The sequence below is a fragment of the Globicephala melas genome, chromosome 5 (genome assembly GCF_963455315.2).
Source record: "Globicephala melas chromosome 5, mGloMel1.2, whole genome shotgun sequence".
NCBI classification, from domain to species: domain Eukaryota; kingdom Metazoa; phylum Chordata; class Mammalia; order Artiodactyla; family Delphinidae; genus Globicephala; species Globicephala melas.
The window spans coordinates 118,494,246-118,518,218 of NC_083318.1; the positions used below are offsets into that span (position 1 = coordinate 118,494,246).

Below are 23,973 nucleotides of genomic sequence, written 5' to 3' on the forward strand. Positions count from 1 at the left end.
TTTGAATAGACCTAACTTTGAGTCTTGCCTTTGTTGTTTATTAGCATTCTGTATTCTTGAGTAAGTTACTTACCTCCCTGAGCCTTGCTTTCCTTATGTATAATGGGGTACTAATACCTTCACCGCAGAGTAGCTGTAAGGATTGGAAATAACATGTCTGAAACACAGTAAATACTTGAAACAGCACTTCCTGTTCTCCTTGTTCCATTCCTCCCTTTTCAGTTCCTTTCTCAAGTGCAGCTTCCTTTGCTCTTGGCCTAGGGGAATCAGTCCTTTGCATCCTTTGCACCTCACTTTGAATGTAACTTTCTCAAGGAGGCTTTCTCTGCCCCTTCCCCTACCCTGTAATTTCAGTTCCCCAATTACCAACTCTTACAACTTCTTTACTAGTCTGTCACTTGTTACAGTTTACGTGATATACCTGGGTTATTTGTTTAATGTCTGATTTCCATCCCAGACTATAAGCTCTTTGCGATCAGGGGCCATGTGTGTTTTACTAATTACTGTAAATTCAGTGTCTAACATCACGCCTGGCACATAATTGACAACCATAGGTATTTGTCAAATGAATTTGTGAATGATGAATTTTATTATTTATCTCCTGGCTAACCTCTCTTGAATTTCTGGAAACATCAGCCACCACAAAATTAATAAATCCCTGGTGCGGCTTATTGTGAAGGATGCTCGTTTCTTCTGTGAGAAAGTACCTGCATTTCGAATGGAGTCTTGCAGCTTCTTTGGAAGAAGGCTGCCTCTTTAAGATACCACTATTACCTACCTCTCCACCTTATTTGTGATCCTTCAAAGTGAACTTTCTATGTGCTACATGGCCTACATAGCCAGATAATTCCAAGAATACCCTTTAATTTTGGTGAAAATTTGTCCAGTTTTATTTTGCTGATGTGGTAACACAGAATTTTTTCATCTAATTTTTTTGTTTACTGTCTTTTCTAGTAAATTATGAATTGAGTTGTTAAAATGCAGCATGTCTACAGCAAGATTCTGAAATAACTCACAATGAGATGTTTCTTCATAGATGTAGAGTAAAAATGAAAAATATGTTTAATTCCCCCATATTAAATTAGAACATAAAACTGCAAACTTTCTAGATTATTATCTCCTTATCTATAGGAAAGCTTTAACTATGTTAAGTTTTAACAATGTTCTAAAAAACTTTAGAAGGCCATTGTTGGAAGCATTGACATACCCATTTCTCTGTCATAAAACCATAGTTAAAGACATCTATTATATAAGGATTCAGTCCATAAATTTTTCTAGGAGTTAAATTCTAAAAAAGGATTTTTTCCTCCAAGGATCTTGTAGACTTTTATAGACAGTGAAAACTTCATTTTATTTCTGGCCTTCCCCTAATTGCCTGGAAACCCTTTTGCCAAATTTATCGTTGCAGTGCTGCTACAACAATAGTCATTCTAGTTTGTTGCTTAGTAACATCTATTTCTCTCCAGCCATAACCTTTTTTTCTTGTCATTTATGCATTCATTCATTCTGTGAATATGTATCTTTCTCTGTTTATCATGTATGAGCACTCTTTGGCTAGCACTGTGAATACAGAAGTAAGAATTCTGGCTCGCGGTGGGCTTATATTTTTGTCTGTTTTCTGCTGCAAGTTTCCTCAAGCAGTTCTTTTGGAACTATGTAGAAGTAGTGTAAATCCTAAATAAATAAATGTATCATTATAATGTTTATATAACCATTATTTTGAAAATGATGCTATTTAGTCCATTTTAACTTTAGTGTGTAGCTATGTTTTTAAAACCCAGTGCAGAGTTAGTTCATTCTTTCTATAATTACTATGACCAAATACTATCCCCATATCCTGGATTTCAGCTCCGATCACTTCACTAATCTCAGACCTTCAGTAGTTTCTGAATTTTATAAGATCAGATCCAGAATCTTTGCAACATTTTGTAGGTCTTTGCCTAAATCACCAGAAAGTTGTATTTTCAACTATTATTTCTGCTGTTATGGTTCTTTCCCCACTTTTTACTGTATTTCTTGAGATATTTTCATTGTTTCTAAGTCCTTCTGATTTAGAAAAAAAATACTCAGTTTTAGTTAACAGTATATATTAGATAAGATAGTGCTCATATAGAAAATTTTAAAATCCCAGATGCCTAACATAGGTTCTGGTTGCTGGTGTCCTGAGGAGTAGATGACTGTGATGGTTAATTGTATCTATCTACCTGTTGGAACCACAGGGTGCCCAGATATTTGGTCAAACATTATCTTGGGTGTGTCTGTGAGGGTGTTTTTGGATGAGATTAACATTTGAATGGTAGGCTGAGTAAAGCAGATTGCCCTCCCCTAGGTGGATGTCCTTCATCCAAACAGTTGGAGGCCTGAATAGAACAATAAAGCTGATACTCCAGTGAGGAAGAGGGAACTCTTCCTGCCTGACTGGCTGAGCTGGGACTTCAGTTTTTTTCCTGCCCTTGGATTCGAACTGAAACATTGGCTCTTCTTGGGTCTTGAGCCTGCTGGCTTTCAGACTAGAGCTTATAGCATTGGCTCTCCTGGCTTCCAGGCCTTTAAACTCAGACTAGCACTACATCATTGGCTTTCCTGGGTCTCATTTAACTCCATTCACCTGAGTCATGCTTAACTCCAAGAAAAATATAGTATAGTCATGTCTCCTGAAAAAAGAGAAGATAGCTTGGTGATCAGCCAGCAATCTCTCGCAAGTATCTCATACTTGGCCAAAGTTACTTATATTTCAGTTTGTTATTGAACCAGCCCAGAGGCAGTGCAGAGAACATACAGGAGATCAAAGATATATGCAAATAGATGTGCTTCTCGAGTGCCTCCTTTCTTCTTCATGAAGGCACAGATATTTTGTGATTTCAGCAACCTGTATGGAGTGAGGAATACACAGGACGCTTAGAACCATGGGCTTGCTATCTTTTATACATTTGTAAGGTGGCAAGGAGGTGGTGTCAGCACTAAAAGTTCTGTATTATACCATATAAACAAATTCTTGCTGCACTAAAACTGTATAACTTAGGACAACCATATAGCTCAATAAGGAATTACAAGACTTGAACAACACTATAAAGCAATTGGACTTAATACACATACACAGAACACTTCACCTAACAATAGTGGAAAGAAAAATTAATGCCAGTCTTCCTCAAACTCTTCCAACAAGTTGAAGAGGAGGGAATACTTACACACTCAGTCTATGAGGGCAGCATTACCCTGATACCAAAGCCAGACAAAGACACTGTAAGAAAACTACAGACCAATGTCCCTGATGAATATTGATGAAAATACATATTTTTCTTAAGTGCACATGGAATATTCTGTAGGATAGACCATATGTTAGGCCACAAAACAAGTCTTAACAAATTTTTAAAAGTTGAAATCATTCTAAGTATCTTTTCCAGTTACAGTGTAATGAAACTAGAAATCAGTAGCAGAAGGAAAGCAGGAAAATCCACAAATACGTGGAAATTAAAAAACACACTTTTAAACAACCAAATGGGTCAAAAAAGAAATCACAAGGAAATTAGAAAATATCTTGAGATAAATGAAAAAAAGAATCCCACAAGAGACCAAAACTTATGGTATAGACTGAAAGCAGTGCTAAGAGGGAAATTTATGGCTGTAAACATTTACAGTAAAAAAGAAAGATCTTAAATTAACAACCTAACTTTACAACTTAAGGAACTAGAAAAACCCAAAGCTAGAAGAAGGAAGGAAATAATAAAGATTAGATAAGAGATAAATGAAATAGAGAATAGATGAACAACAGAAAATGTCAGTGAAACCAAGAGTTGGTTCTTTGAAAAGATCAACAAAATTGATAAACCTTTAACTAGATTGAATTCAAAAAAAGACGACTCAAATAATTAAAATCAGAAACGAATGAGGGGACATTACAACTGATCCTATAGATATAAAAATATTATAAGGGAATGCTATAAACAATCATATGCCAACAAAATGGATAACCTAGATGAAATGGACAAATTCCTAGAAACATACAACCTATTCAGACTAAATCATGATGTTGTAGGAAATCTGAACAGACCTCTAACTAGTAAGGGAATTGAATCAGTAATCAAAAACCTCTCAACAAATAAAAGCCCAGGAGTAGATGGCTTAACTGGTGAGTTCTACCAAACACTGAAAGAAAAATACCAACTTTCCTCAAGCTCATCCAAAGCACTGAAGAGAAGGGAACCCTTCCAGACTCATTCTATGAGGGCAGTATTACCCTGATACCAAAACCAGACAAAGAAACAAGGAAACTGCAAACCAATATCCCTGATGAATAATGTTGCAAAAATCCTTATCAAAATATTAGCAAACAAAAATCAAAAGCACATTCAAAGATTGGGACTTCCCTGATAGTCCAGTTGTTAAGACTCTGCGCTCCTACTGCAGGAGGTGTGAGTTTGATCCCTGGTCGGGGAAGTAAGATCCTACATGCCATGTGGTGTGGCCAAAAAATAAAAAAAAATAAGAAAAAAAGATTTATACACCATGACCAAGTGAGATTTATTCCTGGAATGCAAAGATGGTTCAACGTATGAAAACCAATTGGTGTAATGCATCACATTGTCAACGGAGGGGAAAGAAACCATATGATCATCTCAACTGATGCATAAACAGCATCCGACGAGTTCCAACACCCTTTTATGATAAACACTCAATAAAATATGAATAGAAAGAAACTTCCCCAATGTAATAAAGGCCATATTTGAAAAATCAACAGCTAACACCATACTCAATGGGGAAAGACTGAAAGCTTTTTCTCTAAGATCTGGAACAAGACAAGGATGCCTGCTTTTGTCACTTCTATTCAACATAGTACTGGAAGCCTTAGGCAGAGCAGTTAGGCAAGAAGAAGACATCCAAAATGAAAAGAAAGAAGTAAAATTATCTCTGTTCACAGACAACATTATCTTATATGTAGAAAACCTAAAACTTCCACCAAAAAAATTGTTAGAACTAACAAAAGAATGGTGGTTGCCTGGGGCTTGGGAGAAGAGGATACGGAGGAGTTGTTGTTTAAGGGGTATAGGATTCTAGTGTTGTAAGATGGAAAAAGAGGTGTGGAGATAAGATGTACAGCAGTGTGAATGTTCTTAACACTACTGAACTGAACAGTTAAAATTGGTTTAAATGATAACTTTTATGTGCATTCTACCACAATTAAAAAATTTTAAACTGCACAAGTTAGTTACTTCAGTGTTTTGTAAATTACCCCATTGTCAGGCCTCTCAAAGCTCCAGTGCAGGCCTAGCAGTATCTTACCTCTCTTCTTAAGAAATGATGTGTGACAAACCTCACAGTTTTGTTTGGAGCTTGATGACATGTTGGCACCATAGCATGGTAGACGTCCAAGTAATACTGCAAACTTCATGATAAAATTCTCAATTGTCAGTTGGTGCTATCACTGAATAATGATAGAATACTGCAGAATTAAGCAGAAACTGTTAGGTCTGTATTTCTGATTTTTTAAGAAAGGAATAAATAGCAAAAACAACCTTGGACTATATCATTTTCTTAATGGAGACTATTCTGTAGAACTGCATTGTCTGCAGAATGGTTAATGACCACTTACAGTTTATTTTTAAATATTCCACTTGTATAGTAAGGTTGATATGACCATTTCTGGGTGAATATCTTCATAGCTTAATACTAATAATCATCTAAATTTTGGAAATTTCCAGGAGGTTTGAAATGTGTTATGTTACGATTTTTGCAATTTCTTTCCATTGCTTTATCAGTAAACATATAATCAGTGGGGTAATATTAAAATAAGAAGTTGAATGGTATATTGATGTAAAGTTTTGGATTCTCATCTTGTCTCACATTTCCAGTCATGAGAATTTGATCAGGTTTTTGAATCCTTCTGCTTTCAGTTTGTAGATTGGGAGTAATGATGGCTATCCTCGTGATGTCCTAGGTTGCAAAGATTAAAGTAGCTAGTTCCTTTATGCAAATGAATGATTATAGTCATAGAACTTTAGAGAAGAAACAAACTTTCCAGATAAAGGGTTTTCTAAGCTTTTTTCTGAAGCTTTGGCAACTGTTTCTGAAAGAAAGTTAGGAAGAACCTAATGTAGAAAACAAATAATATACACTGCTGTATTTGAAATAGGTAACCAACAAGAACCTACTGTATAACACAGGAAACTCTGCTCAATACTCTGTAATAACCTAAATGGGAAAAGAATTTTAAAAAGAATAGATACATATATATGTATAACTGAATAACTTTGCTGTACACCTGAAACTAATACAACATTGTTAATAAACCGTACTCCAATATAAAATAAAAATTTTAAAAATAAAAAATTATATAAAGCAAAAGAAAGAAAGAAAGAAAGAAAGAAAACAAATAAAATTGGCTGAAGTAAGAGTAGGGTTCCAGAGAGGACAATGCCTGCTTGGTTTCCCCTTAATTCTTCTCTGGCAGCCCAATCCACCAGAGCTCAAACAAAGCACTTAGAACATGTTTTTTCAACAAATTTAATTATTAAGAAACTAAACTGTGCATTCATTTTGAAGGAGAAGATATGGGGCTAAAGTGATATTAATGTTCATTATTACTGCTATTATTTTATGCATTTCTGTTTTACTGAAATGTTATTGATAGCAAGTCAAGAAAAACACCTTTTGCTTTGTTATGTAAGTCATGGAAGGCTCTTAAACTTTCAGAACAATGAAGCTTTTAGGGTCGTTAACAGTTAATAAGCAATGTGTAAATATACTCATATCTGTGCCAATAAGTGAAAATTTAAAAAACCCCTACCTTACTGTTATTAAGTCAAAGTGATCCCTTTATATTTACTTTCTATCCCAGTTAACCTCTTTTTTATGACTCAAGAGAGATTAAACTCTTCTAATTATGATTAGTATGCATCATTTTTTGTGTTGTCTTTGTCTGTAAAAATGGTGGTATTAACACACCTTTTAATATAGAACGTTCATATTATGGTAGAATGGTGTTGATTTTTTTAAACCTGCATTTTCAAAGTAAACTTTAAAGTTGTACCCAGTGGCCTTTAGAAGAAATTAAAGCTAACTGGCCCATATATTCATGTAGAGTTTTGATCTCATTTAAAAGGGTTAGTTGAGCTAACCAAATGGAAAAATGCTTTTTATAGTCTGATGCTTCTTTTTTGAAAAACAGCTTAATTGATATATTATTTGCATGCCTACAAGTTGACCTGTTTAATGAGGGTAGTTCAGTGGGTTTTAACATATTTACAGAGTTATGCAACCATTACCATATTCCCATTTTAGAATATTTTCATTACCCTCAAAAGAAACCCTGTGCACATTAACCCTTTCTTCCCATTTCTTTCCTTTCCTTAGGCAATCACTTCTCTATTTTCCGATTCTATGGATTTGCCTATTTAAATGGGGTCATACAATATGTGGTCTTTTTAGGACTGACTTCTTTCACTCAGCAAAATGTTTTTGGGATTCATCTGTCTTGTAACACATTAGTACTCCATTCTATTTTATTGCTAAATAATATTCCAGTGTATGAATATTCCACATTTTGTTTATCCATTCATCAGTTGATGAACATTTGGGTTGTTCACACTTTTTTGGCTATTATTAACAATTTTTTTTAAACATTTACATTCCAAGTTTTTGTTTGGACATCTGTTTTCATTTCTCTTGGGTAGATACTTAGGAGTGGAATTGCTGAATCATAAGGTAATTCTATTTTTAACGTTTTGAAAAACTGCCACAGTTTTCCAAAGCTCATTTTGTATTCCTGCCAGCAATGTATGAGGATTCCAGTTTCTCCACAGCCTCCCAAAACTTGTTATTATTATCTCTCTTTGATTATAGCCATTCTGGTGGGTGTAGAGTGCTATCTCATAAATTCAGTGTTTCTTAGGCAGACCCATATAGGTCTGTAGATATGTTCTGCAGAATCTAAGAGTTCTAAGAATATACTTTTTAAAAAAAATTTTTCATGTTGATGGTAATATAACTATACTCTGGAGCATCTGAATGACTGACCACCTAATAACCAAGACTGCCACACTATTTCAGTATTCATATTTACTTGTTTAAAAGTCCACTGGCACCAAGAAATAAAACTTTCATTTTTAACATGCTAATGGGAATAGAGGGGGCTGTAATTATATAAATTATGTATTTCTGCCAAGAGGAAGCCAAATAATATTTGGCTTCTACTCATCTCAATTAATGCTATAAGGAACAGAGGTTTTGCAGTATTTGAATAGAGAAATGGTTATACAGTTGACTCATCACAGTATTATGGGGATGATAAATGCAAAAGAACTTTATGCATAGCGCTCAACCTGGTTGCAATAAATCCTATATTTGTTTGAATTTCCAGCTGTGATTTGATTTCAGTAAAATACTATCACATTCAATTGTGATAAAATTATTTTTCTTTTTTTGGTGTTTACATATAAATTTATTTTGTTTTATGATTGTAAAATTTCCAATATTATGGTTATATACACTTAAACAACATTATGATAAAAAAGTAACTCGAGCGAACATTTAGGAATCACGATCCTTTTTTCTTCTTTTTAGAGGAGTCCACATATTATGAGTTCATTGGTCACTGTTATCTGTATCTTTAGGTTTGTGCCTTTGGCTCTTTGCTTTTAGAGGCAGGCCTTTAGCTGTAGACTCCTGTGAGATTTTGAAGTTTGTGTTATCACTTGTTCAAAGCATAATTTAAGTAAGTTTGGTAACGATTTGTTTTAAAAGCCATCCGAGAAAAAAAGAGGTATTAAGGAGAAATTATTTCTTTGTAAATATACTTACACATATTTTTCACAACTTTGTTTTGTTTTTACTGATTACTGTCAATTTCACAGATAATCAATATGCGTTTCCAAGGCTTTCGGCTATGTTTGGGTCTTCTTTTCATCTCAATTAATGCAGAATTTATGGATGATAATGTTGAGATGGAAGACTTTGATGAAAATTCAGAAGAGATTGATGCTAATGAAAATGAATTCTCCTCAGAGGTAAGGTTATTGAGAAACAAGCTATAATTTATTCTTTTAGGGTTCCCTGGCGGTCCAGTGGTTAAGACTTCGCCTTCCAATGCAGGGGGTGCGGGTTCCATCCCTGGTTGGCGGGGAGCTGCTAAGATCCCACATGCCTCGCAGCCAAAAAACCAAAACATAAAACAGCAGCAATATTGTAACAAATTCAATAAAGACTTAAAAATTAGGTCCACATCAAAAAAATCTTTAAAAAAAGTAATAAAATATTCTTTTACATGAATATAGGGGTGACTAATTTCTTGAGATTCACTTCTATTCAAATAGTCTTTAGTTTCAATATAAATAGGAAAAACATTGCCTGTTTCCAACTATTTGTTGCTGTGTTTTTAATTTGTGCATGGCACCTAGCACAGTTTTATTACCAAATAAATATGGGGAAGGTCTTTACTATCAAACTAGGAGTTCATCACTGGCTAAAGAGGACTAAATACTTTAGCTAAGGGAAAGGTTTTTAGTCTTATTTTTGACACTGCAAGCCCTTTTCAGATAAAAGAAAAGGTAGTATAATTTTTTCCTAGAAGTAAAGAAAGTAGTGTTTCTTTATTTCTCTGAGGGAAGAAAATGCTAAATAGGATGAATTAGAAAGGGGAGTGATGATGAGGTAGGCATTTAGTAAGGCTCACAGTGTTTCTGTCTTAGCATTAAGATGTGTGTCTTGAGGTGGTGACTGATAGGAGTCTGGAAAACAGGAGTCTGGAGGTTTTTGTACACTTTGACAATCCATAAGAGCTTTCACATTGAGAATATTCATATCTAATATTGAGACAATCAGAAAATTTTTTCAGAAATATTTTTGGTGAGGAAATATCAATTATATTGTGCTAGCCGCTGTTAAAGGGCCAAGGAGAATAATATATAGTTGTTACAGACTTCCTTTTAGAGTTTTTAATTTGCAAATGCAAGTGTTGTTTAGCTGCTTAAGGTGAATATTCTTTCTTCTGTTAAGTTTTAAGCTCCACAAGGACATTTCTTTTAAAACCTGGTTCTGTGATCCACAGAAACTAAGTAGTAATCAAAGTGCTTATGGCTGACTTAGATACAGCTACTGCGAGGGTTTTGGAGGTTAATACTTCAAAGAAATTTCAGATACCTACGACTCTTAACTATATTTGATGATAATTTGAGAAGATGATAAGAAATGGGAGGAACAATTTTTGATGCTTCTAATTTTATAGCATGAGCAATCTAGATATGGTAAAGTACAAGTGAAGTATAAATAAAGCGCAAAATAAATTGCTGGTGATTTAAAGGGTCGTCTAACAGAAGGAAGCCTCTTGTAACACCATTGCCCATTTTTGCCAATCCATAAAAATATAGAGAACAGTAAAGTTGTAAGTTCTAATTCAGAAAACTTCATGGGAGATTGGCAATTTGGGTAGCAGAATATTGACCTGTTAGTAAGTGTGTGGGATTTTGTTTAATTACTGATTTTCCTCCCTTAGACAGGAAATGTACTATTAGGGAAGGGTAGGGACGGTGAAAATAGTAGAAGTACTTCTGTATCCTTTTCTCTTAAGGCTGAGAGAAGAAATTTCATAATTAATCATATAGGTAAAATCATAAAGGCTGATTAAGAAAGGACCAAGATTTATGTATTACTGTAAGCAAAATTTTATTTATTCATCATCAGTTCAAATTATCTTTTGAGGGCTTCCCTGGTGGCGCAGTGGTTGAGAGTCCACCTGCCGATGCAGGGGACACGGGTTCGTGCCCCGGTCCGGGAAGATCCCACATGCTGCAGAGCGGCTGGGCCTGTGAGCCACGGCCACTGAGCCTGCGCGTCTGGAGCCTGTGCTCCGCAACAGGAGATGCCACAACAGTGAGAGGCCCGCGTACCGCAAAAAAAAAAAAAAAAATCTTTTGACAATTTGTCAATAAATTTAAATTATTTTATTGGTGCATTCGATATAGTGTAGTGGTTAAGTGTATAACCTTTAGAACCTAGGCTCATATCTTTTAAGTCCTGCAAGTGTCTAACTGTATGACAGTGGGCAAATTATTTTGCCTGTCTCCCACAGTTTCATCATACGTAAAATGGGAACAATAAAGTACTTCCCGCATAAAAATATTATGAGGATTAAAAGAGCCATCAAATCACGCCCCCCCATCATCATTATCATCATAGCAGCTAACACTTACATGGCACTTGAAACAATGCTTTGAGATAATTGCTTTGCAGTCCTTTCTCTTTTGAATCTTATTTTTCCTCTGGGTTTCTAATTTCTCAGAATGTTGTCATCATCCTCTAGTTACATAACAGTGAAATTTAAGAGTTAATTTTAAACTAACCTATGTGCTTACTGAGTTTTTCATCTTATATGTTTTTCATCTTACATCTTTTGCTTCTAATGACTTTTTATCCTCAAATATTGTCACCTGTTAGAATCCTTTCAAAGCCACATCCACTGCATCATGAGGCCTTGGCTAATTACTGCCTCCCATCCCTCCTGTGTTAGGAGTCAGTGTATTCTGTTTGCACATAGAGTTTTTTTCCACCGTGTATCTCTTGTATGCTTCTGTATTTTCTTACCAGTAGAATACAAAGTTTTGAGGCCAGAGACCATGTCACCTACCATCTGTCTATATTACCTATATGTGAATTCCATACTAGGTTCTTAATTAGTGAGATTATTTAATTAAAATATTTGTGAAGGTGAATAACTTTAGATTTTTAAAATCTATTTTCTAGATTAAATATAAGACACCTCAACCTATAGGAGAAGTATATTTTACGGAAACTTTTGATAGTGGAAGGTTGGCTGGGTGAGTATTCATTCAGGAGAATTTTTTCCTTGACTTGATTAGCTTTTTTGAAGTTATTGGTTGTTAGCCTATGAAAATTGCCTCTACCACAGTACCTTAAAAAAGGGTTAACATACTTTATTTCACGGTGTAAACCAATACCTTAACACATTTTTATTATTGATAGAAGTGTTTAATTTGAATTGTTATCATTTATACAAAGAAAATATACAAATGAATCATGAATGTAAAGTGAAAACTTACATTTCTTCTTTCCTTAGGACAGATATTAATAACATAATTTCAGATGACAAATTCAAGTTAATGTTTTATCCTAAAAAATGGTAAAAAAACAATAAAAGTTATTATTTATTGATCATTATATGCCAAACACTGTCCTAAGTAGGTGGGTAAGAACTATCTTTATCTGCCTTTTACCAGTGAGGAAACTGAGGCTTAGTGTACCTTAGCTATGATCACACAGCTAGTAAATTACAGATTCTAAATTTAATTTAACTCTAGCTTTACAGGATTATGTGTAGACATCCTTATTTAACCTCTAAGTATTCATTTATCTTAGAAGGAAAAGCGACTATTGGGTAATCTTCTGTTGTATTTCTGATATGCATTGTATCTATAAATTGTTAGTTTTATTTTTAATGATATACATTTCTTTCAACTTTATTTATAGGTGGGTCTTATCAAAAGCAAAAAAAGATGATACAGATGCGGAGATTTCTATATATGACGGTAAAATATTTATTTAAATATTCAACATAAGCAGTATGACCCAGAGTTCACTAGCTTTTGAGATTATATATTTATTAAATATACCTGAGGCCCCATCCTGCTTCACAACAGAATCTTGTCAAAAGACAAATAGAGTCTTTTGTCTCCTTTCCAATATTTCTGGAAGTCCAGGTAATCCATACTTAAGCCACCATCCAGTTTTCTAACTCTGAACAGTTAAATATTCACTCCACTGCAGTTAGTCTCTTGCAGGATTTCCCAGGCTACTGCTGTTCTCTACTGTTTTCTCTCAAGCATGGGCCACCTAGATCAAGTTATAACTTTCGGCAGGGTCCTCCTAGAGGACATTTATGAGAGCTGTGGGACATGTGGCTCCTAGCCCACAGCCATTATCACTGCGTCTCTGATAGGTTATCTTCACGCTTCACTGTGAAGGAAAAGTCCTATATGCAAGGGTCAACTTTTCTTCCCCAACAGGACTCTCCTGGAGTGTGACGGAAGAATTTCTTCCTCCTCTTAGTCTAAAACCAGCCTCCTTAGTTGTTACATCCTAAAGCAGGATCAGCCTCTGTCGAGGTGACAGATAGTGGGAATTTCCTCTCTCTCAGAGGACCTCAGACCCATAAGGATGTGACCTCACACTGAGACTCCAACAGGCATTACATGAGAATAACAACAGAACAACTAACAGCATGTATAGGATGGCAGCTGTCTACTTCCGTTTCATAGTGTCTGTTTTAGTGTGAGATAAAGATCATGCCTACATGTCTTCCTTTGTAGTGTTCTCGATCCCAGTGTGTATGCTTATGTACTCCAAAAAGAACTCTACCATATGCCCAGAGCAAGCAATACTGCATTCAGTCTAAATCCATTTAGAGAAAAGAATAATTTCCCTCAAAGAAGCAGCAAGTCTGCAGAGATAGAACACTACCTAAAATAATACCCACAGAAATACCTGCCATCGAACAGAATGCTTGACTTAAAACATCTATGTTTAGCTTACTTTACAGTTTTTTTAGAACAGCATTGGGTAGATATTTGCTTTATGTTTGTGTTTTAGAAGTATCTTTTGATGGAGTTTTCCTAAAATTAGGATATGGTCTATTTTAGGAGTAAGTTTGTCTCTATTTCTTGCTGGACAAAAATGACTTAGTGTTTAAATGAGTTTTTCCCCCCCAGCTTAAAATTAGAACTCAAGCAAGCAGAAAACAAGCTTCTTAACACCTAAGTTTGGTCTGTAGTCTTATTAAACAAAATTATCCACGAAAATAATTTTTTAGCATATTAGATTTGGTATGTTTGGTTGACTTTTTTCAATTTCTTGAAAGCAACTTTGAAAAATACAGAATCTCTTAAAGTTCCAGATCCTGAAAATGGCATTTTGTATATTAATATTAGCAATGTTGTTTATATAGTGGTTAGTTGAGACCAATATCAGTTTCTTTGCAGGAATATTTAGTATTTCTAGTCGTTAATCACAGCTTCTGTCAAGTGCCACTTGAGTAAAACTAATTCCTGTATTTTCAGGAGTAAGCAAATCTGTGTGAAACATTATGTGCTGGGTAACAAGGTTTGCATTTGGAGGAGACTTATTTAAATTTTTCAGATTAAGTTATTAATAAAAGTATAGCTGTTTAAAAAATCACCAATTCTTTAAGTGACCAACTTACAGGATATCTTATAAAATTTTGTGAATTCTTTTTGAAATTATAGTTACATCAGAGTTCATATTACCTGGCACTGTATAGAATTTGAGTAAATGATTGGTTAATGAAAAGTTATTGTTGATTTGAAGTTGGGAAAAACCTCTTGTCCTTGAAGAATATCACCTTGTCACAGGCTTTCTAAAATTAAAGTAGTACTTTTAGATAGTACCTTTTCATAGCGGATAAATGTATGCATGTAATTACAAAAGAAGGCAACATAGTTTAAAAAGGCCTTTACTATCAGTATCCTAAAACCCCTAAAGATAAAGTTGTTACTTCTTAAAAGAAGACCTTTGTGATTTGGTCAAGCCACAGGTTGGCAGTGATAATACAGTTGCTCATCAGTGTGAGAGAAGAAAAACCAAAAGAATTCACTTTTTTTAGAAAAGTACACTATAGCCAAATTAGGGGACAAAAAGGAAAAGAAACTTGAAAACTTTAAAAAATGAATTCTTAAAAACCCAATACTGTGTGCACAATGATAGACCAAAATATACCCTTCTCTGGTTCATGAGACTGTCAGGTTCTTGCACTGTTGTTTTTTTAGAAAGAAAAAAACGTGTATAAAGTACATTAGTAATTCAAAAGTGCTCATTAATATTTCAAGTTGGCACAATACCGGAAAATAGCCAGTTTTCGCTAAATTGAGTTTTCTTGGAATAGGCGATACCTCTAATTTTCAAAGCTAGAACATTTTATACAAATTAATATAAATTAGTTATTTTCTGTTTTAAAAAGAGTAAAGGAGGAAAGTCCAATCCACAACTTTGGGGCTGCAGCTAACCCGTCTAGCTTTGCATTATATGCTGCCTGTGATCTAATTGCAGGAGCTTCCTGATCTTAAACATGGGAAATTCCAGCCCAGAGAGGACCTAACTCAGCTTTGCTGTGCTACAGCCTAGTGCTTATCTAGTATGTATGACTTCCTTGGCCAAAAGTTCTGAGAACTGATTGGCTTAGCTTAGGAAGTGTTAACTTTAGTTTGTGTTCTTTGGGCATAACAATTTTCAAATTAAAATTTAAATCTCTACAATAACTTCTGCAAAGTAAGAAAAGTAGCTGATGATACCATAAATTTCAAAAAAATTGACTGAGGCAAACTCATTTTCTGTTAAGGATGTACTTTGTCTCCTGTGTAATTTAAAAATACCTCATTTTAAAAATACAAGTTGATAGACCGTATGAGACAAACCACATTTTGTGATTTCATTGATTACAGTCTTTCAGAGAAATCCAAACTAAGCCAGCTTTAGAGGTGCTTTAATTAAATACTGTAGGGTCTGTTATTTATTAGTTTCCACAGCTTTAAGAGAAAAAGAGAACATACATACATTCAGGTGCAGATATTATTTTCTGATTTAAAATGTGATTTTATTTTTTCCAAAGTAGCCTTCATGGAAGAATCTTATTGGTCACCACTTCTGATAAATAATTCTTAAGTCAGTGTTTTTGGTTTTAGTTTAACTTGCTTTGTTTTGTATTTTAGGAAGATGGGAAATAGAAGAATTGAAAGAATATCGAGTACCTGGTGACCGAGGACTGGTGTTGAAATCTAGAGCAAAGCATCATGCAATATCTGCTGTATTAGCAAAACCTTTCATCTTTGCTGATAAACCTCTGATAGTACAGTAAGTTTTATTATGTTTTTAATACTTTTTCTGACATTTATATTAGTTTTATATAATTTGGCTTCTGAATATAGGTATAATGGGTATAAAATGGGCATAAAAAAACAGATTTTCCTTTTCCATTTCATTTGCTTAAATACACAATGCATGTATACACACAGACACCTTGAGGTTTCGAGAGAAAAGCAGGTTAGTTGAAAAATTATATAATATATGCTGTAATATGCAACATTCCACCACCATAAACTATATAGTGCATACTAAAATCACCATTTTTATTTTAACTTTTTACTTAAAATGACTTGCTATTAAGATATATTAACCTCAGTATATTCAGAATGGAACCATAAATATTGCTGGTAAACCAGTGATAAGATCCAAAGGCAGCAAATTCCTTTTAAAGAGGAAGTGCCCTTTTAAAGGGCACATGATGTCACAGACAGTCACCCCTTCCCTCCCCTGCAATATGACATAAACTAGTTTTATTGTCATGTTGTTTGCGTGTGTAACTGTTGTAAAATCCAGTGTAAATTCCTCAAGCTGTTTCACCTATACTGGTGTAAAACCAAAATAGGTGTGTACAAATACAATTACAAAACCAATGAAATTCATATTAAAAACAAAGAAAAGGAAATGTAGAAATGTTACTTTCTACCTTAGAAGATTGGGCTGTCCGAAGTTAATTACAGTGTAAGGAAATACCATTAACTGTAAACTTAACACTCCAGAACCACTTCAGTTTTTTGTTAACGTGTTAAATATATTCCTATGTGGTGTAACTAAAATGCCATTTTGTATTTTAGAAATTTAAAACAATATGGCATTTGGTATAATTGGGCTAATTTTTCAGCTGTGATGCTTTGGCTTAGTTGCACTGTTATTTCAATAAATTTAAAATATCAAATAATGTCAAAGAGTATACAACCATTTAAACAAATGAAAAATATTGTTATAAGTACTTATTGGGATTAATATTTGAGCTTGATATATGTCATTATTCAGAGTTTGGAGTTTCTTTTTTCTTGAAAATTTGAAAGTAATCTTCTTATTCTGTTGAAGTTAGGTGAATATAATATCATTCTCTATTTTAATCCTTTGTGGCTTAACTGAAAGGGTCACGGAAAATAATATAAAGTTTAACTTCTCCAGAGTAAAATGAATCAAATTGGGTATTTTCAGGAAGTATAAATCACTGCTAGGCAAGCAAGTGAAAGATAGCTTGCAAGATTAGAAGCAAAGATAGTAAGTCTAAAAAAAGTATTAAAGCAGTTGTGAAATTATTATTCTGAAAAAAGAAAAGGAGAATCAAGAAGAATGGAATAGCAGTGTTTGATATGCTTGAAAACAGTTCAAAGAAGGATAGTGAATATTTGTTATTCTTAATTTTGATGAAATGAGATAAATAAAAAATTTTATATTAACTACTATAAATACTATAGATTTATGACATAACTTTACTCTAAAGCTGCTTTTTCCAAATTGTGTACATATTAATATGCATTATGTGGTCATATAAGTTTCAGAAACTAAGAATATCTGAACCTTAAAGATAAGGAAGCGTATTTGCCCATTAAAGACTTTGAGAAGTTCTCTGTATGAAAACCTGTTTTTAACTTGAATATTGTTTTTCGCAAACATAATTGACCACAGAAGTTTTTTACCCCCTTAGCAATAATTACTATTTCATGGGACAGTTTAGAAAATGCTACTCTAAAGAAAATAGGGTTAACATATATTCTGCATTTGTCCTCATTTTTCCTATGATCTAAGATTAGCAGCAGTGAAGCTCTATGACATACATTTCACTGATCCTCAAATCCATTGTGAACTATTTATACTAGGCACAAGTTAATGATTTGAAAAATCTGGAAGTTTGCAGCGTATGAAATAGACATAGTGATCGAGTCTAGGCATACGAAGACAGCAGAGCTGTCTTAACATTTATAGAGACAATTTACACAATTGTTCTCTCTAGTTCTTTTCACAGAACACTTTTTCCTTGGATCACCTATGCTAAAACTATATCTCTTTTTATTTTATTTTACTTAGAGTAGCAAATATTTACCTTTAGTTCACATTATGCACCATTTCTTTTACTTTGTACTCTTCAAAGACATGTTTCATGAAAAAATGGTTTATCAGCTACTGCTTAAAAGTATTGATAAGGCTTTGAGGAAACAAACTATTTAAAAAATGAAAAAGAACAAAACAAAACTTTTCTTCTGATCATAACAGAAGCTAACATTTTTGAGCATTTATTGGCCCATTACTGTGCATGACAACTTCTAATCATCATAGTAGTCCTTTGAGGTGTAGGTATGGGCAATATTCCCACGTTACAGATGAGCAAATAGAGACTAGAGCTTCAGTAACATGCCTTTAGCCAAGGTCTCAGGTCTTCCTGACTCAGAAGTACTTGCTTGTAACCACTGTTGCAGATATCTTGAGAAATAAAGCAGAGTAGAAAGTAGGGAGGGGAAATCACCATAATCTCCAGCAACTCAGAGATGATCACTTAAAAGTTTACTGTATTTTCTATGCAAAATACATATACTAATTGGGTTCAAACTGTCAAAGTTTTGAATGCTTTTTTTTTTTTTTACATTGTCTCTAAACTTTCTTCAGAAACATTTTACACTATAGTCCTTCATTAAAATTATCACTGTGTCCTGTTGCTCCTCTAGTTTTCATCTCTTTTTGCTTTAATTCATTAAACCAAATCATAACTTTTTTGGTTTTCACTGTTTTTCAGTTTGATAACCAGTTTGTTACATGTAATTCATAAATTTACTAAAAATCTCTTCTAAATAGTGTTCAGTAAGACTGTCATTGCCTAAATAAGACAAAACAACAACAGAACTTTTGCTGAGAATTAGAGTGTTGTAAATCTATGAAGAGACTGCCATGTCACTTCACTCTTTTAGCTGTTACACTGTGTTTCCCCTATCTCCTGGCTGTTAAGATCTGGAATATTCCAGGTTATTGACAGAGATTATGAAATCTCTTTGCTGGTGGTATTTAGTTAAATGTACAACTTATTTAACATGGTTTCAGTGTAGCTGAACTAAAAGACAAATTAGTAGCAGACTGGATATCTAGGATCATTAGCAATTTCTTAGAAATTTGTGCTGTAGCCATGACCCCCATAGTCTTTGTTTTTAGTTTATAAAGACTATATATAGTACGTACCTTATTTTAATTGGAAGTTTCCTGTTAAAAGTTTTAGTCAAAGTATTTTGTTCTTAATTCAACAGTTTTGATGAAAAAATTATTTCAACAAATTGGTTGGCTTTTGTATAGTTGATTATAATCATTCTATTTTTAATATTTTAAGGATGTGCACAGAAAAGTCATTTCTGCTTGTTCCCTATAGGTTGTGGATATGCTTTGTATGAGCTTTCTGGTAATGTAAAATGTTTGTGTCTAAATGAATTGAGAGTAATACATTAGATTTTGAAGAACAGTTAGTAATTTTTATTTATCAGCAGTATGATTCTTTTTCCCTTCATTTAGATATGAAGTAAATTTTCAAGATGGTATTGATTGTGGAGGTGCATACATTAAACTCCTAGCAGACACTGATGGTTTGAATCTGGTATGATATTTTAATGTTTAAGAAAACCTTATTAAAGTTAATAAGTATTTTTAAGGAGCAATTGACACAACTGAAATTTTCATTTTCAACTGAAATCGAAAATAACTTTGAAAATTTTTACCCACCATGAGTTTATATAGCTTTTACAGTGCGCCTTCAAGTTTCATACACAGCTTTGTTACTTGATGGCATCAGTTTTGTAATCATTAGCCACATAAAAAAGTTTGCTGTGTCTATAAATAAAAAATAACCTGGTGCTTATAAATGTCACTAAAAGATCAGCTTACAGTTATTTTCTTTACAAAATAATAATCACAGGAGAAGTAAGATAACAGAGCAAAGCAGTAAAACACAATGGCCAAAGAACCAAATTAAAAAGGCGGGCCAGTTCAGGAATTGGCAGTCTGCAAAAATTTACTAAGTTAAAAATGTTTTCATAGTGAAGCAGGTTACGTTAGGACCATTTGAGGTTTGGAGACATTTCTTATAGCATCCTCCTACAGGAGGCTATGTCAGGATTTCTGCATATAACAAAAATAAGATAAATGAGACATTAATGAGATATTTGTCAGAATGCGTGGCTATGAAACAGATTAAAGGATTCATTTACTGTTATTAGGATCGGGTAAAGGGGAAGCCATTTGTAGTAGATGGTGAAACATTTAGGTATTGTGAGATGATGATCACCTGAAGGTACAATGGCAATAATAAAGTCAAATGCCAAGTATTTTTCTAAGCACTTTATCTAATTAATTCAGTTAATCCTCAGAGAAACCTTATAAGGTACGTACTATTATTATCTTCATCAGAGGTAATGAAATAGAACCACAAGGAGGTTAAGAAATTTGCTCAGGGCCACACACAGCTGGTTTAAAGGCAACGGTAGGATTTGAACTCCAGATCCCATGCTCTTAACCAGTGTCCATGCCAAATGAAGAGAAATGACCAATTATGAAATGGGGAGCATGTTGCAGTGTCTGCTTTTGACAGACACAGTCTGTCAAATCAAGAGTCTGAATCTCTTCTTCACATTGTGCTAAGGGGCGCCATTTTCTGGTGTCTTACTGAATAGTAGTAATGGCTAAGTAGGCACTGTAGTCTTAAGTCACAGAATGCTTTTCTCTGTGCTTAATTTTCTTAATAAAATATTAATAATACAATCTATATAGAGTAACTAAAACATTATGATGTTGCTAGGGTGGTTCCAGCTTCTCTCCTACATCTTGAGGATGGAAGTAATGTGTGCACTTAAAAAACTATTTTGAAATAAAATTTGTTGTGTTTTCCATATCCTTTATTGTCAATTGTGTCAACTAATTCTTTGGTGAATTAGCATTTGATACATTTTTGTGAACTCTACCCACTGGGGTAGAATAGAGAAATCCATTAAATACTCTAATTCTGGACTAATCCCAATACTCATCTCTCTTTGAAGGAAAACTTTTATGATAAAACATCCTATACCATTATGTTTGGACCAGATAAATGTGGAGAAGATTATAAACTTCATTTTATCTTCAGACATAAACATCCCCAAACTGGAGTTTTTGAAGAGAAGCATGCCAAACCTCCAGATGTAGACCTTAAAAAGTTCTTTACAGACAGGAAGACTCATCTTTATACCCTTGGTATGTCCTTTTAATTCATTCATTAATTCAAAGATATTTGCTGACTACCAGTGTTTTCGTGGCAAGTGCTTTGGGAGAAACACAGGTCCTTCTGTTAAGGGCTTATATTTTTAGGAGAATAAGACACACATAGCACAGGTAGAAAGTAAAGTGTCGTATGAGGTACAGTTAAGAGCTCAAAAACAATATTACTTCCAGTTTGGAAACTTGGAGAAAACCTAGTGAAGGCGGTTATATTTGACTTAGTCTTGAAGTGTAGATATAATGTGGAAGATAGGAGAGGAAAGGGATATTTTAGGCACCCTGACATTAGTGGTGCTGAAAGAATAGAAAACTGGAGAAAAAGGTTAAAGAGGAGGAAGCCCTTAATATTAGACTTTATTCTATAGGCATTTGTCATTGTTGGGTCCTGCCTTATGGTAGTTGTGGGAAAACTTTGAAAGGGAAAGCATTGAGCGACCATCTATTAACATACTTAGCTTTACTTTTGTAACTAGGAGTTTGCGTATATGTTGACTAGGAGGAACACTACATGGGATTGTTTCTCCTGTTCCCAAGAACATACAATTATAGAGGTTGTTCTGCCCATGATTACTTAAAATCACAGCATGTCAGAACCTAACAGGACAACTCCATCCAAGACTAAGGTATTTCAGTTTTCTTTCCAAAAACTGCAGTTACAGAAACATTCATTTGGCCAACACTGGGACCAATTTTATTTTTAATATCAGTATTGATATCAAAGACCTTTTTCTGAAATTGGAAAATAGTACTAGACATTTTGGGGAGCATAAAGTAAACTGTAGAAATGTAGAGATAATGAGAAATTATAACTAGAAAAAATGAATTTTAATTAGACTTTGTATAAACCTGGTCAAAAGCACTTTGGTAGTGTAATCAAAGGCCACAATTCCACTTTCAGGAATTTATCCAAAGAAAATAATCCAGAAGAAAGAAAATGACCTATGTGTAAAAATATACTGTAAATTGGAAGCAACCCAAATGTTACAGTAGTGGTTTTCTTTCTATACAATACAAAATGATAACTATGAAAATATTTGGCAACAAGGAAGAGACGTTTATAATATTAAAATTGGGAAAGAAAACGAGATTCAAATTGGAGGCACATCCTGATGGCCACTAGACATATTATGCAAACAAAAAGAAAAAGACTAGAAAAAACTAATTTTTATTAATCACCTGATAGGTACCATGCTCTATGCTAGACACTTTGTTTACAACCGTCCTGTGAGGTGAGCAGTTTCTATTTTGCCTTAATTTAGGTTAAGTAACTTGCCCTAGAAAACAAAAGTAATTGGTTAAGACTGGAATTAAAACTCAAGTCTGACTCTTAAACATTTGCTTTTCTTACTACTATACACAAAAACTTTGTTGTGCTAGGATTATCGAGTGGCTATTTTCTTTTTAAAAAAAACTTTCTGTAATACTACTATATTTTTATAACATTATCCTGTAGTTGTTCTAAGAACCTTACAGGGACCCTTAAAAGACTTTATAATCCAGTGTCTTTTGATGTAGATTCATTTAGAACATTGAATACAGTTTTCTAAACGGAAAGGTTTTCTGGCTAAAGATTTTGGGCAAAGATGTCTTTTCACGTATGTGTAATTGTCATGTGCTTTTCTGATTTACTATAATTTTAAAACAATTCAGATGCAAAATTTATTCAGAAAATAGTCTTTTCAGGATTTTTCTTGAGAAATGTCTTTTTTTTTTATTAGAAAGGGTCTAGCACATTTTTGCATTTAAGATCTTATTCTCAGTTCTGCTTCAATCTTGACTTTTTTCCTTTGTGTAGTAATATAGTTTTATAATCTCAGCTGTAATAGAAGAGGAAATGGTGGAGAAAAAAGAGAAGGGAGAAGATACTGAGTGTTCATTTACATTATTTGAGTTTGTATATAAATTGCAATATTTGATTTTGATATAAATAATTTGGCATTGTTGTGACTGAAACCTTTGGAGATTATTACTTCAGCATTGCTTTTACAGAAAGTGGTAGCCCACTTACCTAGTTAAGTCAGGATCATCCTGACATTTATTGACAGCTCCTACTTCCTTAACTTACTAAAAGCAAATGTTAGGCAGCTACTTTCATCTACAGTTCTTTCCAAAGATATAAATTATACTCAGTGACTCCCCACCCCATGTTTACAGAAGGGAGAAAGAGCTTTTATTTTGTCATTACAATGATAAGGGAGTCCTTTATGAAACTTTTGGCTTAGGGACTTTTAAAGAGCTAGAATTTACCTCAAAACAAACGTACTAAAGTGTGAGGTTGAATATTTTCAATCATCCTTAAGACATTTTTCACTATAGTGTATGAATCAATAAATTTGAAATGTCAATGAGCTTTATAGATTTCTAGGAAATCATAAGAATGTATCAATGTTAAGTTCCTGATTTTGGTGCCCAGATTTGGGTTATATAGGAGAATGTCCTTGTTTATAGGAAATATACGTTAAAACATTCAGGGATGATACGGATGAGGTCAGTAATTTACTCTCAAGTAATTCAAGAAAAAATAAAGTTCTTTATAGCATACTTGCAACTTTTAAAGTTTGAGGTCGTTTCAAAAAATTATTTTAAAATAGTGAAGATTGGGTTGTATTCTGTAACTATGAAAGAGTGAAGCTGACTGGTCATGTGAGTCCTAAGCTGAGTTAGCTATTGGGTATTTTTTATTTGAGAAGTAATGGAGTGTTTTATTAAAGTATTATTATTACTTAAAATTTTATCTTTGGTTTTAGAAAGCATTATATCTAGTGATTTCAGTGTATTTTGATTTAATATGTTGGTAATTCCTCTATTGTGGTTGAGAGAAAATTTTACCCATGAAGTTTAGGGTAGAAGATTATC

At 33.7% G+C, this 23,973-nt stretch overlaps 1 protein-coding gene across 5 annotated transcripts in view; it reads left to right on the forward strand.

The window, feature by feature from the left end:
- CLGN (calmegin) overlaps positions 1–23,973 on the forward strand; it is a 55,887-nt gene that overhangs the window by 14,983 nt on the left and 16,931 nt on the right. For all 5 annotated transcript variants that reach the window (XM_060299741.1, XM_060299740.1, XM_060299739.1 and 2 more), the window contains 6 exons: positions 8,850–9,002; positions 11,734–11,807; positions 12,478–12,536; positions 15,729–15,870; positions 19,384–19,465; positions 20,901–21,093. In XM_060299741.1, coding sequence (XP_060155724.1) covers positions 8,859–9,002; positions 11,734–11,807; positions 12,478–12,536; positions 15,729–15,870; positions 19,384–19,465; positions 20,901–21,093 — 694 coding nt within the window. In that variant the 5' untranslated portion in view covers positions 8,850–8,858. The remainder of the gene's footprint in view (positions 1–8,849; positions 9,003–11,733; positions 11,808–12,477; positions 12,537–15,728; positions 15,871–19,383; positions 19,466–20,900; positions 21,094–23,973) is intronic.